This window comes from Phocoena phocoena, chromosome 10, assembly GCF_963924675.1.
Source record: "Phocoena phocoena chromosome 10, mPhoPho1.1, whole genome shotgun sequence".
In the NCBI taxonomy this organism is placed as follows: domain Eukaryota; kingdom Metazoa; phylum Chordata; class Mammalia; order Artiodactyla; family Phocoenidae; genus Phocoena; species Phocoena phocoena.
Window position 1 is genome coordinate 72530442 of NC_089228.1, and position 16638 is coordinate 72547079.

The 16638-nt window shown below is 39.8% G+C and overlaps 1 protein-coding gene across 2 annotated transcripts in view; it reads left to right on the forward strand.

Moving 5' to 3' along the window:
* Window positions 1-14430, forward strand: part of UBR2 (ubiquitin protein ligase E3 component n-recognin 2) — a 115357-nt gene extending 100927 nt beyond the window's left edge. For both annotated transcript variants that reach the window (XM_065886419.1, XM_065886420.1), the window contains exons 42-47: window positions 5583-5691; window positions 7904-7960; window positions 8318-8395; window positions 9122-9292; window positions 11573-11674; window positions 13001-14430. In XM_065886419.1, the coding sequence (XP_065742491.1) occupies window positions 5583-5691; window positions 7904-7960; window positions 8318-8395; window positions 9122-9292; window positions 11573-11674; window positions 13001-13142 (659 nt within the window). In that variant the 3' untranslated portion in view covers window positions 13143-14430. The remainder of the gene's footprint in view (window positions 1-5582; window positions 5692-7903; window positions 7961-8317; window positions 8396-9121; window positions 9293-11572; window positions 11675-13000) is intronic.
* The last annotated feature ends 2208 nt before the right edge of the window (window positions 14431-16638 follow it).

Consider the following 16638-nt stretch of genomic DNA (forward strand, 5'->3'; position numbering starts at 1 on the left):
TCGGTCACATCATTTGCAAATATTTTCTCCCAATCTGTGGGTTGTCTTTTCGTTTTGTTTATGATTTCCTTTGCTGTGCAAAAGCTTTTGAGTTTAATTAGGTCCCATTTGTTTATTTATTTTTTTTTTCCATTTGTTTATTTTTGTTTTTATTTCCATTATTATGGAAGACAGATTGAAAAGGATATTGCTGCAATTTATGTCAGAGAGTGTTCAGCCTATGTTTTCCTCTCAGGGTTTTTATAGTATCTGTTCTCACATTTAGGTCTTTAATCCATTTTGAGCTTATTTTTGTGTATGGTGTTAAAGAACCATCTAATTTCATTTTTTTACATGTAGCTGACCAGTTTTTCCAGCACCATTTGTTGAAGAGACTAGACTGTCTTTCCACCATTGTGTAGTCTTGCCTCCTTTGTCATAGATTAATTGACCATAGGTGTGTGGGTTTATTTCTGGGCTTTCTATCCTGTTACATTGATCTATATATCTATTTTTGTGCCAGTACCATACTGTTTTGATGACTATAGGTAGTATAGTCTGAAGTCAGGGAGCCTGATTCCTCCAGCTCCGTTTTTCTTTCTCAAGATTGCTTTGGCTGTTCGGGGACTTTGGTGTCTCCATACAAATATTAAGATTTTTTGTTCTAATTCTGTGAAAACTGCCATTGGTAATTTTATAGGGATTCCATTGAATCCATAGATTGCCTTGGGTAGTATAGTTATTTTGACAATATTGATTCTTCCAATCCACTAACATGGTATATCTTTCCATCTGTTTGTGTCTTCTTTGATTTCTTTCATCAGTGTTTTATAGTTTTTGAATACAGATCTTTTGTCTCCTTAGGTAGCTTTATTCCTAGGTATTTCATTGTTTTTGATGCAGTGGTAAATGGGATTGTTTCTTGAATTTTCTTTCTGATCTTTCATAGTTTATAGAAATGCAACAGATTTCTGTGTATTAATTTTGTAACCTGCAACTTTACCAAATTCATTGATGAACTCTAGTAGTTTTCTGGTAGCATCTTTAGGATTTTCTATGTGTATAGTATCGTGTCATCTGCAAACAGTTACGGTTTTACTTCTTCTTTTCCATTTGGATTCCTTTTATTTCTTTTTCTTCTCTAATTGCCATAGGTAGGACTTCCAAAATTATGTTGAATAAAAGTGGTGAGAGTGGACATCCTTGTCTTGTTCCTAATCTTAGAGGAAATGCTTTCAGCTTTTCACCATTGAGTATGATGTTAGCTGTAGGTTTGTTGTATATGGCCTTTATTATGTTGAGGTATGTTTCCTCTGTGCCCACTTTCTGGAGAGCTTTTATCATAAATGGGTGCTGAATGTTGTCAAAAGCTTTTTCTGCATCTTTTGAGATGATCATATGGTTTTTATTCTTCAATTTGTTGATGTAGTATATCACACTGATTGATTTGCAGATACTGAAAAATCCTTGTATCCTTGGGATAAATCCCACTTGATTATGGTGTATGATCCTTTTAATGTATTGTTGGATTCGGATTGCTAGTATTTTGTTGAGACTTTTTGTGTCTATGTTCATCCGTGATATTGGCCTCTTTCTTTTTTTTTTTTTTAATATTTATTTGGTTGTGCCAGGTCTTAGTTGCAGCAGGTGGGCTCCTTAGTTGCAGCACACGGGCTTTTTAGTTGTGGCATGCAAACTCTCAGTTGCAACATGCACGTGGGGTCTAGTTCCCTGACCAGGGATCAAACCCGGGCCCTCTGCGTTGGGAGCACGGAGTCTTAACCACTGCGCCACCAGGGAAGTTCCAGCGTGTAATTTTCTTTTTTTTTTTTGTGGTATCTTTGTCTGGTTTTGGTATCAGGGTGATGGTGGCCTCATAGAATAAGTTTGGGAGTTTTCCTTCCTCTGCAATCTTTTGGAACAGTTTCAGAAGGACAGGTGTTAGCTCTTCTCTAAATGTTTGATAAAATTCGCCTGTGAAGTCATCAGGTCCTGGACTTTTGTTTGTCGGAAGATTTTTAATCACAGCTTCAATTTCAGTGCCTATAATTGGTCTGTTCATATTTTCTATTTCTTCCTGGTTCAGTCTTGGGAGACTGTACCTTTCTAAGAATTTGTCCATTTCTTCCAGGTTGTCCATTTTATTGGCATATAGCCACGTGTAGTGTCTTATGATCCTTTGTATTTCTGTGGTGTCTGTTATAACTTCTCCTTTTTCGTTTCAGATTTTATTGATTTGAGTCCTCTCCCTTTTTTTCTTGATGAGTCTGGCTAGAGGTTTATCAGTCTTGTTTATCTTTTCAGAGAACCAGCTTTTAGTTTCATTGATCTTTGCTCTTACTTCCTCTGTCTCTGTTTCATTTATTTCTGCTCAGATCTTTATGACTTCTTTCCTTCTACTAACTTTGGGTTTTGTTTGTTCTTCTTTCTCTAGTTGCTTTAGGTGTAAGGTTGGGTTGTTTATGTGAGATTTTTCTTGTTTCCTGAGATAAGATTGTATTGCTATAAACTTCCCTCTTAAAACTGCTTTTGCTGCATCCCATAGATTTTGGATTGTTGTGCTTTCATTTGTCTCTAGGTATTTTTTGATTTCCCCTTTTATTTCTTCAGTGATCCATTGGTTGTTCAGTAGCATACTGTTTAGCCTCCATGTGTGTGTTTTTTGTAGTTTTTTTCTTATAGTTTATTTTTAATCTCATAACATTGTTATCGGAAGATGCTTGATATGATTTCAGTTTTCTTAAATTTACCAAGGCTCGCCTTGTGGCCTAGCATGTGGTCAATCCTGGAGAATGTTCTGTGTGCACTTGAGAAGAAAGTGTATTCTGTTGCTTTTGGATGAAATGCTCTATAAATATCAGTTAAGGCCATCTGGTCTAATGTGTCATTTAAGGCCTGTGCTTCTTTATTGATTTTCTGTCTATCCATTGATGACAATGATGTGTTAAAGTCTCCCAGTATTATTGTGTTACTGTCGATCTCTACCTTTATGGCTGTTAGTATTTGCCTTATATATTGAGGTGCTCCTATGTTGGGTGCATATATATTTACAGTTGTTATATCTTCTTTGATTGACCCCTTGATCATTGTGTAGTGTCCTTCTTTGTCTCTTATAACAGTCTTTATTTTAAAGTTTATTTTATCTGATATGAGTATTGCTACTCCAGCTTTCTTGTGATTTCCATTTGCGTGGAATACCTTCTTCCATCTCACTTCCAGTCTGTATAGGTCCCTAGGTCTGAGGTGGGTCTCCTGTAGACAGCATGTATATGGGTCTTGTTTTTGTATCCACTCAGCCAGTCTGTGTCTTTTGATTGGTGCATTTAATCCATTTACATGTAAGGTAATTACCAATATGTGTATTCCTGTTGCCATTTTCTTAATTGTTTTGGGTTTGTTTTTGTAGGTCTTTTTTCTTCCCTTCTTCTTTTGCTCTTGTGTTTTGATGACCATCTTTAGTGTTGTGTTTGGGTTGCTTTTTCTTTTTTGTATGTGTATCTTCCGTAGGTTTTGGTTTTGCTGTTCCCATGCAGTCTTTTTGTTGTTGTTGTTGTTGTTGTTGTTTTACTTATTATTTTCAGCTGCATTGGGTCTTCGTTGCTGCGTGCAGTCTTTCTCTAGTTGCAGCAAGTGGGGGCTACACTTCATTGCAGTGTGCAGGCTTCTCATTGTGGTGGCTTCTCTTGTTGCAGAGCATGGGCTCTAGGCGTGCAGGCTTTGGTAGTTGTGGCACATGGGCTCAGTAGTTGTGGCTCACGGGCTCTAGAACACAGGCTCAGTAGTTGTGGCATACAGGCTTAGTTGCTCCACAGCATGTGGGATCTTCCTGGATCAGGGTTCGAACCCATGTCCTCTGCATTGGCAAGCAGATTCTTAACCACTGCACCACCAGGGAAGCCCTCCCATGCGGTTTTGATACAGCAGTCTATGTATGTACAAGGTTTTTTGTTTTTTAAGTTGCTAGTCCCTTTCCCACTTAGAGGAGGAGTTCCTTTAGCATTTGTTGCAAAGCTGGACTGGTAGTGCTGAATTCTCTTAGCTTTTGCTTGTCTGTAAAGCTTTTGATTTCTTTGTCAAATCTGAATGAGATCCTTGCTGGGTAAAGTATTCATGGTTGTAGTTTCTTCCCTTACATCACTTTAAATATATTGTGCCACTCCCTCTGGCTTGCAGAGTTTCTGCTGAGAAATCAGCTGATAACCTTATGGGAGTTCCCTTGTATGTTATTTGTCATATTTCCCTTGTTGATTTTTTTCTTTGTCTTTAAGTTTTGTCGATTTGATTACTGTGTGTCTCGTTGTGCTCCTCCTTGGGTTTATCCTGCCTGGGACTCTGTGCGCTTCCTGGACTTCGTTGACTGTTTTCTTTCCTATGTTAGGGAAGTTTTCAGCTATTATCTCTTCAAACATTTTCTTGGGTCCTTTCTCTTCTCCTTCTGGGACCCCTATAATGCAAATGTTGGTGCATTTAATGTTGTCCCAGAGGTCTCTTAGGCTGTCTTCATTTCTTTTCATTCTTTTTTCTTTATTCTGTTCTGCAGTAGTGATTTCCACCGTTCTGTCTTCCAGGTCACTTATCCAGTCTTCTGCCTCAGTTATTCTGCTATTGATTCCTTCTAGTGTATTTTTCATTTTAATTATTGTATTGTTCATCTCTGTTTGTTTGTTCTTTAGTTCTTCTAGGTCTTTGTTAAACATTTCTTACATCTTCTCAATCTTTGCCTCCATTCTTTTTCCGAGATCTTGGGTCACTTCACTGTCATTATTCTGAATTCTTTTTCTGGAAGGTTGCCTGTCTCCACTTCATTTAGTTGTTCTTCTGGGGTTTTTATCTTGTTCCTTCATCTGTGACTTAATCCTCTGCCTTTTCGTTTTGTCTAACTTTGTGATTGTGGTTTTCGTTCTGCAGGCTGTAGGATTGTAGTTCTTCTTGCTTCTGCTGTCTGCCCCCCTCAAGTTTTTTAATCTGAAACATGAGGCCTTGAAGTTCAAAATAGCCATAATTACACATAAATCTGATTTTAATGTAGGAATTAAAGGTAGACTTAAAGTTTACTGTACCTCATAGTGCCTGGCACAAGTCATGGGGTGCCTGCATGTTATGCTGCTCTCTAAAAGTTTGTTGAATAGCATCTCCATTCAGCTAGTTGTCCAGGCACCATTGAGAGAATAATTTACCCTTCCTAATCATTTTCAGTGATGATTAAGTTAGTGTTTAAATCCATCTCTCGGTGATAAAATCATCTTATGTCTCTGTACTGCCTTATACTTTTCCAGAGCTACCCATGTTATTTTTGTCAATTAATGTTCACAACCCCATGAAGTATATCACACAGGTACCCCATTTTGCAGATGGTAAAACTGAAACATCAAGAAATTGTGACCAGTTTGGTAAAGGAGTAGCCTGACTCCACTTTCAGTTGTGTCATTTTCTGTGGGTCCCTTCCATGTGCCATCTTACTTACTTCCTACAGGTTATGTACCTAGCAAAATTGAACTATTTCACCTCGTGCCTTTTTTGTTTTAAGCTCTGCTGTTGCTTACTCTCCTATAGGATCTACTCTTAGTTGTTATATGCAAAACTGTTTTCTTCTCTATTTGCAGCTTCTGGAACAAGCCATTTTGAACATTTATGTAACTATCTTTCCCTGCCAAACAACTTCATTTGCCTTTTTCAAGAAAATAAGGAGATAATGAAGTTACTGATTGAAAGGTAACGATTATACACTTTTCTTCTTTATATCGGAATATATATATATGGAAACAAACTTCAGTTTATCACATATTTTACAAAATTCTCAGATAGCCTGGCAGAATTCAATCCATGTGATTCAAAGTATAATTATTAGGCCTTCTTAGTTAAGGATTTACCTTTATGGTGAGATTTTTGCCAGGCCTACTGAATAGCATAAGCATATTTGCCTGGAAGGAGAGTAGTGGTGGAAATGTTTATTTCCTCATATTAACTTACTTGTTAAATACTATGTTCTGTAGATTTTGAAACTGAAAGAAACCTTAAGGGTTATCTAGTCTAATATCCTCACTTTATTATTTTATTTTATTTTATTGATTGATTGCTGCTTTGGGTCTTCATTGCTGCGTGCGTGCTGTCTCTAGATGCAGTGAGCGGTGGCTACTCTTCGTTGCAGTGCACGGGCTTCTCATTGTGATGGCTTCTCTCGTTGCAGAGCACAGGCTCTAGGCATGCGGGCTTCAGTAGTTGTGGCTTCAGTAGTTGTGGCTCATGGGCTCTAGAGTGCAGGCTCAGTAGTTGTGGTACACGGGCTTAGTTGCTCCATGGCATGTGGGATCTTCCCGGACCAGGGCTCGAACCTGTGTCACCTGCATTGTCAGGCGGATTCTTAACCACTGCACCACCAGGGACACCCTATCCTCAGTTTATATTTGAGAAAACTGAAGTCTAGAGAAATTGACCCGTTAATCATGTCAAGTTAGTGACGTAAGTTAAGAATAAAATTTGGCTGATTTACCCACAGAATGGGAGAAAATGTTTGCAAATCATATATCTGAGAAGGGAGTAATAGCCAGAATATATATATCTAGATTTCCTACATCTCAGCAACAAAAAAGCAAGCAACCCATTATAAAATGAGCAAAGGACTTCTCCAAAGAAGATATACAAATGGTCAATAAGCAAAGCACATGAAAAAATACTAAACATCACTAGTCATCAGGGAAATGCAAATAAAAATCACAGTGAGATACCACTTCATACCCATTAGAACCGCTGTAATGAAAAAGGCAGACGTTAATAACACATGTTGGTGAGGATGTCAGGAAACTGGAATCCATGTACACTGTCGGTAGGAATAGAAAATGGTACAGCTGCTCTGGAAAACAGTATGGTGATTCCTCAAAAAGTTAAGCAGAATTACTCTATGATCCAGTAGCTTCACTTCTAGGTGTATATTGCAAAAGAATTGAAAGGAGGAACTCATAGAATTTTGTACACGCATGTTCATAGCAGCGTTATTCACAATAGCCAAGAGGTGGAAACAACCCAAATGTCCATAAACCAATGAATGGATAAACAAAATGTGTTATATACGTTCAGTGGAGTATTATTCAGCCTTAAAAAGGTAGGAAATTCTTACACGTGCTACAACATGGATGAAACTTGAAGGCAGCCTAAGTGAAATAAGCCAGTCACAAAAGAACAAACATTACGTTTCTATTTATATGAGGTACCTAGAATAGTGAAATTCATAGAGGCAGAAAATAGAATGGTGGTTGCCAGGGGCTGGGGGTAGGGGGAGGAATGGGTTAGTGTTTAACAAGCACAGAATTTCATTTGAGAAAGCTGAAAAAGTTCTGGAGACAGAGGTGGTGATGATTGCCCAACAGCCTCAATATACTTAATGCCACAGAACTGTACACTTTAAAATGGTTAAAACAGTAAATTTTATGTTCTGTGTATTTTACCACAATTAAAACATTTTTATTTTATATGAGTGTTCTAGCTCTAGATTATAAGAGCTTCTCATTGATTCAGACTGTTTTGGTTTGGGTTTTGGTTTGGTATTTTTGGCCACACTGCGTGGCTTGCAGGATCTTAGTTCCCTGACCAGGGATTGAACCTGTGCCCTTGGCAATGAGAGCGCAGAGTCCTAACCATTGGACCACCAGGGAATTCCCCAGACCGGTTTTTCACAGTGTCCAATTAGTGGGGGTAATAGCACATTTTAATATGTTAAGCATTGTTGCTTTCAGAAAATCAAAGGTCATATTCTTCTGATTTTAAAATATGGTAGGCAAAGTATGTGGTATTCCTCTAAGCTTCTTATGAAGAGATAAATATAATAAGCCAAGAAAACTGTTTCTCTCTTACTGGATTTAGAGAAGAAAATTTTTTAGTTCTAGCCCTTCAAAAGTAAAAAATTTTTTTTTCTCCATTTACATTAAAGTTGGTGTCATAACATTGAAGTTAAGAGATACCTGGAAGGTGAAAGAGACGCTATAAGGTAAGCTGAAGATTGTCAAAGACTTGGTTGGAGGCAAGAAGTAGGAAGGACGAAAAAAAAAAAAAAAAAAAAGAAGTAGGAAGGACGCAGGATATAAGTGTACAGGACAGCCCATTGTCCTGATAATTCATCCTGAGTTCTTCAAGTAAAAATGTGAGCCCTAAGGCCCTACGTTATTTAAGCGTGCATTTTAAAAGTTCTCACTGTGGCTTTTTGCTGCTGTGGGTAGGGCCCAGTCACTCAGATTCAGGCTTCCTTTATTTATTTTGACTAAGTTAAGAGTTTCCCTGTCATTGTTACAATATGTCCTGATATTAACTGGGTTTTTTATGTGGTTTTTGTTTTGTTTTGTTTTAGCTATCCAAGAGAATCTAACAAATTAATAGACCTTCCAGAGGATTACAGCAGCCTCATTAATCAAGCATCTAATTTCTCGTAAGTTTTTATATTAGCTTATTGAGCACTTCCTACCACTGGAAACGCTCACTTCTCTACACAGAACTTGAAGGATTTTGTCATTGTTTTCTTTTGTTTGGGTAGGGAAACCATAACATCAGTAGTACCACCTAACTTGTACTACCAAACTTGTAAAAAGCATGATTCCATGTTTCAGAATAAGGTATGAGAAAGGGGGTGATGAGGGACAAGTTTGATTCCTTAGATGTTATCTAAACAATTTGCACTTTAAATAACACATTAACTACAAATGGTTATGTTCCTAAGCAGTTATTATTATTTTGCATATATTATTATTTTAAGCTTTAGAATAGCATTGTACATTATCCTATAGCTTTTTTCACTCAGCATTGTTTGTAAGATTTATTTATACATTTGACACATATAATTTTTAATTCATCAGTTTTCACTATTGTGTAGTACTTCATTATATGACAGTAGCAGTAATTTTTTTAAATTTTTTAATTTACATATTTTTTTCCTCCTATTGATAATTTTATTTCTCTTTTCTCCACTTGTTGATTGTTTCAGTACATGGTATGTGAGATGTTACCTATTCTAGAAATAAATTTGCCTGGTCCATAGTCTGTATGCATCTTCAGCTCTACTTGATATTGCAGAATTTTTTTCCAGGGCAGTTTGACCACCCTCAGCTCTTTAGCCAGTCTTTTAGAGCCTTGACTTGTGCTTTTTTATTTCATGGAGGTGCCCCAAATCAGGTGGTGACAAGAGCAGAGCCCCAACTCTGTGCCTTGTATGTGGAACTCTGCTGTGCTCCCAGAGCTACTGCTGTCAGACGGAGTTGGAAGGGGAGGACGTGGGAGCTTGCACCGCCCACACCTACTCCTGTGGTTCTGGGGTGGGCATCTTCCTGAGGTAAGGCCCTGGAAGGAGCTTTCTAGCTTTGGATCTGCCACAGTAGACATCTGTTGAGGGGTGGAACTAGAAACTACTCCACTGCAGAGATTTGAGGCCACTCTTTTATTCATCTGAGGAAAATGGGGAGCCTTGTCTCCACACATCTCATATTTGGCTCATGCTAACTCTGTGCTGTTCTTTCATTATCACTTCCATCCCCATGACAATTCTGTTCTTTCTTTGTGCCTCATTGTAATGTGAAACTTCTAGCTGTGTTTGGTTTTCTACCCAGGCACAGTCAGAATTACTCCTTTTGTTGTATCCTCATGGTTGGATTCATACATACCACAGGCTGATGTATGTAGTTGTGTACGTTTGACAGTGTGCAGCAGATACTTATCAGTGACTGTGTAATGGATGTTGAGAATGCAGTAGTCAGCAAAGCACACGGAAATCTCTGCCTTCATGGAGCTCAGTTTCTAGTGAGGGAGATAGAAAATAAAATAAGAATTTAGAAAGCAATCCATGCAGAGGAGAAAAAATAAACTAGGGAGGGGAACATGAAATGGCAGCTGGAGAGTTGAATTTTAGATAGGGAACCAGGGAAGGTTCCCTGGGAAGGTGACTTGAATAAAGACCTAAAGAAGTGGGGAGAACATTCTCGGCAGGGAGCAGCAAGTGCAGAATTGCTGGGGAGTGTGCCTGCCGTGTTCAAGAAAGAGCAAGGACAAAATTCATCTAACTGTCCTGTAAAAATGGATAGGTTTTTTTAAAAAAAATTATCCCTCAATAAAATTTATTTTTTAAAAAAAAGGAATTCCCTGGCAGTCCAGTGGTTAGGACTCCGTGCTTTCACTGCTGAGGGTGCAGGTTAAATCCCTGGTCGGGGAACTAAGATCCCACAAGCCGCATGGCATGGCCAAAAAATAAAGAAAGAAAAATAAAAAAAGAAAAGAAACAACAAGGAGGCTGCTGCTACTGCAGTAGTGAGCACAAGGGGGAGAGTCATGGGCCTGGTGTGTCCTAGCGAGGTCTCTGAGTGAGATGGAAGCTATCACAGGGTCTGAAGGCGAGAAGTGACATGAGTTTGAGCTCCTCTGGGGCATAGATTATATCCACATCTTAGTCACCTTAGTACCCCCCAGTGCCTGACAATTTCTTGTATATGATAGGTTCTCAATAGATATTGAGATGAGCTGAATTGTTAACACCAGAAAAAGTTAAGCAAACCTCTCAAAGGGATCAGGAGGCACATTTTTTTAAAAACCCTTAGGAGAAATGTAAAAGTAGCATTTTACCTTGTGTGGCACATTTCAGAATTCTTTTAGTCGTGTAGAGTGTTGCTTTGTGTTTCAGGTCAACCTAGTTCGTAATATTTGTGTACCTTTTTTTTTTTTTTTTAATTTTTGGCTGCATTGGGTCTTCATTGCTGCACAGTCTTTCTCTAGTTGCGGCATGTGAGCTTTCTCTATTTGCAGCGAGTGGAGGCTACTCTTCATTGCAGTGCACGGGCTTCTCATTGCAGTGGCTTCTCTTGTTGTGGAGCACGGGCTCAGTAGTTGTGGCTCGCGGGCTCTAGAGCACAGGCTCAGTAGTTGTGGTGCACGGCCTTAGTTGCTCCACAACACGTGGGACCTTCCTAGACCAGGGATCGAACCGTGTCCCCTGCGTTGGCAGGCAGATTCTTAACCACTGTGCCACCAGGAAAGCCCTGTGCACAATTCTTTAAATGAATAATTTCCTCATAATAGTGGTTGATACATAAATGACTACCTTATGTTTAGAAGTAGTTAACTTTCTCACACTTAATTTTTTAAATGCCACTATTATATGAGCTGTTGAATCCTAATCCTAAATGTTCCTCTCCCTCCTTATGTTGGTTACAATACAATCCTTTTAGTTATTTTTAAACGTAGGCAGGGGTGTTGATACTTTTTCAAGTGTCTCTGCTATAAACGCCATTTATTCTCTTCCAACAGTGGTTTTGTTTGTTTATATTTATTTATTGATATATAGTTGATTTATAATATTGCACTAGTTTCAGGTGTACATCATAATGATCCGGTGTTTTTTTGTTTTGTTTTTTGCAGGTTATATTCCATTATAGGTTATTACAAGTTATTAGGTATAATTCCCTGTGCTATACAGTAAATCCTTGTTGCTTATCTGTTTTATGTATAATAGTTTGTGTCTGTTAACCCCATATTCCCAATGGTTTTGTTTACTTTTATAAGACTTCAGTCCATTTGGAACTGAATCCAAACCTTGGTTACTAATGTATAAATGGTCTCTCTACAGAGTACGGGAATGTCAAGTGCTATTTTTAGCTGGCAAAACCAAAGGCTGTTTTTATTCTCCTCCTTACCTTGATGACTATGGGGAGACTGACCAGGGACTCAGGTAAGGCCCATCCTGGGGAACTAGGTTGACTGGCCCTGGGCCACCAGAGCCTTCAGCATGGGGTGAACACAATGAACCTTGTGGTCCTGAAGCCTGCCTGCTAACTGCCTGGAGGGTTAGCACAAGTGGCTGTTGTCTGTGGACACTTCCAAGGAGGCTACCCTGGCTGTCTGGTTTGACATTCCCATTCCCAGCCCTCAGAGTGTCATGAAGGCCGTCAAGATACATAAGGGGAAAAAATGGGACAGAGTGCAACCTTTTTCCATTTCTTACTCCAGAGAGCTGTTTGAATTGTCCTGCGGCATCCACAGCATCAGAGCACTGCAGGGATAGCTCTTGGTAACTTGTGCGGCTTTGTATGGGAGACCCGGTCCCCTTCGAGTGATATAAAAGAGCAAATCTTGATTGATAAGAGATGTGCTTATCTTACTACATAAGAATCTGAGAGAACAAAGATTTAGAACATATAGAGCAATACAACAGTATTTGAGGCTTAATCACTTCTACTTTGGTAGCTTCTGTTACATCACAAGCAAAATGCTAACAGCAGTTCCTTCAAGCACTGTTAAAGAACTTTCAGATCATTTCTTTTTGCCCAAATGGGATAAAAGTCTTAACCTAGATGTAACTTCCCAGCCTTGGGGAGCAGAAGTTGAAGTCCTGGAAACCAAGGCAAGGTAAGTAGATGGGTTCCTCAGGCACTTGACTGCAAGGATACGGGCTTGTGCTACCTGTTGATGGTTCTTACCGTTGCTCTGAGAAATGTGGGCTCTTAGGAGGAAGAGCTCTGGACGGAGAGTGAGAGGACTGGCACTCTGAGTCAGGAGCCAAGGCCCCGGGCGTGAGCTCACCAGTGCCTGTGCTTTGGTTAAATTAGACCCCAAAGTTATTCACATTTGACTGCTTTGCTTAGACTTTGTAGCTGAAAGACAGTACTTAGAAGAACATTTTCACCCCTGCAATTTTTCCATCCTCTTCCCTGCCCCTCCCTGTTTTACGTTTTTACCAACAAAATGGATAACAAATGCATAGTTTTAGCCTCTCAGCGTAAACCCTCCTGCTCAACCCCACCCCCAATTCCTCACCCCAGTCTGAGTAGGTGTAGCTTGTGTTCATTTTCCTCTTCTTTTCAGCACTTACTCCCCTTCAGCTGCTCCTAGCAAACCGTCAGAGCTAACACATTAATAGCCACAGGCGCCTGCCAAACAGAAATTCTGCAGAGGATCTAAAACCAATAACTTGTAACTTCTCCTAAATCAGGAAAGATTGGAGTATAATAGATGAATAAACCGAATGCATCCTGAGTGACATGTGTCTTCTTTCTAGACGGGGAAATCCTTTACATTTGTGCAGAGAGCGATTTAAGAAGATTCAGAAGCTCTGGCACCAGCACAGTATCACAGAGGAAATTGGACATGCACAGGAAGCAAATCAGACACTGGTTGGCATTGACTGGCAACATTTATAATTACTTCACTACCAAATACATAAATTTGGATTTTTGTAACCCAGTTCGCTTTTCAAGAAAGAGAATAGGAAATAGGTTCTACTGAATTTGGAAATAAATTCTTTATTTAAGCTTTTCTTCCTAGTTTTATTTTTATAGTTTCTGGCTCCAGAGACTGATGAAAATCATCTTCTATCAGCAGATTTTCTTGCGTCGTTTGCTGTGTACTTCAAATGTAACTTCTTGAATTTTAGAATCCAGGAAGGAGCTTCTCTTCCTGGGCTGGACTCAACCCCTTTGTGGGCATCTGACTGCATTTGACTGTTCCCAGTAGTCTGAGCCGTGTCACATTACTGAACACAGGGAACTCCAGGCCTGAAGCTGCTGCAACAGCAGCAGGAAACAAAGTCTCTGGTCTTTTGGGGTCACACTTCCTGATCCCTCTCAGTGACTCTCAACGTTGGGCCTGGGTCAGTGTCCCCACAGCTGATGGGACCCTACCTCTAAGCAAAACAGTGGATTTCAAAAGTGGCATTCCCTTGTCTCTACCGGCTGTGAGGGGGTTGGGGGACTCTCATGCTGGAGGAACCTGTGGGAAGAAGGAAAGAAGGTGGTGTCTTTGTGTGCTGGGTGATTTTCAGGGCTATACAAGGTGGGATTCCCCCGCCCCCCCCCCCTTTTTTTGGCAAGACTTTTGGCTTTGAGGAATAAACTCATGTTAAAGGGCTTATTGAAAACTTAAGAGTATCCTAATTTTTCAGATGATATAGTCTCTTATTTCTAAGACTAAGTTGAAAGAGTGTATACATCTAGAATCAAACACTAGCAAAAAAATGAGAATTCAGTGTTTTAAAATTCCCTCACCCCCACCCCTTCCAGCATTTCCTGGAATAGATGAATTGCTGTTTACCTGCTGGCTCACTTAGTACACTTCTGGGACACCTGTGCGCCCAGGCTTTTTATTATTTTTAAACATTATTGTTCTTACTAAGAGGTGCCTTCCTAGAATGATAGCCGCTTAGTAAAATAGTTTATAACCATGACATGCCATGTACCACTCTTGTGTGATACACATGTGCTGAGAGCTTGGGTACATGGAGAGTGATGGCAGATTTGGTGGAAGAATAAATACAGAGCCTCTCTGAGATGAGGCTAAGGGATAAATGAATAATTAGAGGCTCTTGGATTTTTTTTAGCCAATGAAAATAACCCTTTCACTCAGTTTTCTTTGAACTCTGCATCTAAAAGTTCCATCCTGCTCAGCTTTGCACACTCCACGGTACACCCAGGAGGAAGGTTGGAGATCCAGACTTTCAGCTAAAGTAAGTGGAGATGTAGAAGCCACACTCAGTGCTTCTCCAGGGTGGTGTGTGAAGAACCCCTTCCTCTGAAAGGATGACCTTGACCCTTCTTGCCTGGGACTGAGTCACCCATCTGAGAGGAGGCGCTTCTCACCCAGGAGGAAGAAAATCTGCTTTAGAACACAGCGCTCACCCCCCTTTTCTGGCCTTCCCTCCATTCATAAGATCTGGTGGTATGGGCTGTGGATCGCATCGTGATTTTAATGTTTATTTTGGCCTTTGTCACATCCTCATTCCTTTAGCTTTTAAGTTTAGCTTCTTTTGGCTTTTCTCCAGTTGTTAACCAAGCTTAAATTTAGAATGATAAGACCAGGTTTCTCCCTCTGTAGTTGAATTTATAAACATGTTCACCAAATCGTAACAATACTTCAGCTTTCAGAGCTGATTTCATGTAAGCCTGTTGTTAGCAGAGGGTGTCCCTGGGTTCCATTCTCTGAGAATGTCAGGGAGTCTGAGAGAAGATGAGTTTACATGAGATAGCAACACATGTGCCCCTTTATCTTCTGGTGTGTGTATCATTAATCTAATTGTCTTCCCTAACTAACGAATCATCTTAGTCTTATGATTTGTTCCGCATGTATTATGTTTATTGTAGAAATGTTTATATAACATGCTTTCCATATCAGGGAAAATCATATCTGTTTAAAAAATTGGCTATAACTTTATTATCTGTGGACAACTTGTAAAATTTGGAATGTAGCATATGTAAAAAGTTTAAAGATATCCAAATAAATGCTTTAGGTGTTGACATTACTTTGCATCTGCCTACATTTTCTTCCTGTTTTGTTTCACACAGTTAAATGCAGTGGAGGTGTTCCACATGTCACCTTGCTATAGATAAAGTGGGACACCTGTATTAGCTTGAAATTTAAGATGCTTATATTATTAGTGTCAGTTATGGCTGTTGGCCAAACGATCTTGACCTTCTGAAGAAAGCTTGATCATCATTTCAGCTGATTAAGTTTCATATTCACTGACTGTGACAGCTTGTGACCTTTCTGAACCACTGTGGACCTCAAATCACTGGGAAAACAGGGCACTCGAAGTCTCTCGCAGCTCCAAGTCATTTCCTCCAAGAAGGGTTAAACTCTTCTTGCTTATCCTTACGTAGTGATCTCCAGGCCCCTGTTCTGACACACTCCGCAGACACTTCCTGCTTAGAAAAGACACATGTACGAAGGAAGCTACATCCTATATTTGCAAGGGAGTCATTGCCTATGAAAGTTCTGCTGTGCTCTTGAAAATCCTCTTAAAAGGAAAGCATCAAACTAAAAACACTAGGTTTCTCTGTCTCCTGGTCATTAATGCTGCTCCTAGCTAGCTTACTACCTTCCCTGGTCCTAATGTCATCAGCTCCAGGACTCACTAATTCCCTCTGACATGCTCCTTCCTTGCTTTCTCCCTGCTTTTGTTTTTTGGGTCAGGTTTATTGACGTTTATTTTCCAGATAGTAAAATTCACCCTTTCTAGTGGATGGTTTTATGCATTTTGACAAATGCATACAGTTGTTTTAACAAGCCACACTCAAGAATAGAATAATTCCATCACCCAGGAAGTTCTTTCATGCCCTTTTGTGGGCACCTTCTCCCCGCATCCTGACCCTTGACAACCACTAATTTTTTTCTGTCCCTTTGTCTTGCCTCTTCCAGAATGTTATATAAATATGTCATATATGTAGAGTTTTGAGTCTGGCTTCTCTCTAAGAAGACATGCATTTGAGAGCCGTCCCCGTTCCTTTTGGTTGCTGAATCGGTTGCTGAATCGTGTTCCATTGTGCAGATGTATACCCACTCACCAGGTAAAAGACATTTGGGCAGTTTTGGGTGGTTGTGAATAGAACCATGACAAACAATCCTGTTATAGGTTTTTGTATGGACCTGAGTTTTCATTCCCGTCAGGCAAATAGCTAGGAGTTGACTCATATCTTAATCCACTCTACACCATCCTCACACTTTGACTGTGCTGCTTACTTACACGCATCCTCTGATTTGAAGGACAAGATACAATGCCATCAGGAGTTAAGGGCTGGTATTTCCTCCCTTCCAGCCAGTCTCATGTCCTCTGAACACCAAGAGGGCATCCGCTCTCCCCCTGAACCTCCGTGTTATTCCCCCACATTCCTAGTCCTTAACACACGGTGCTGCTGGCTTGCCACA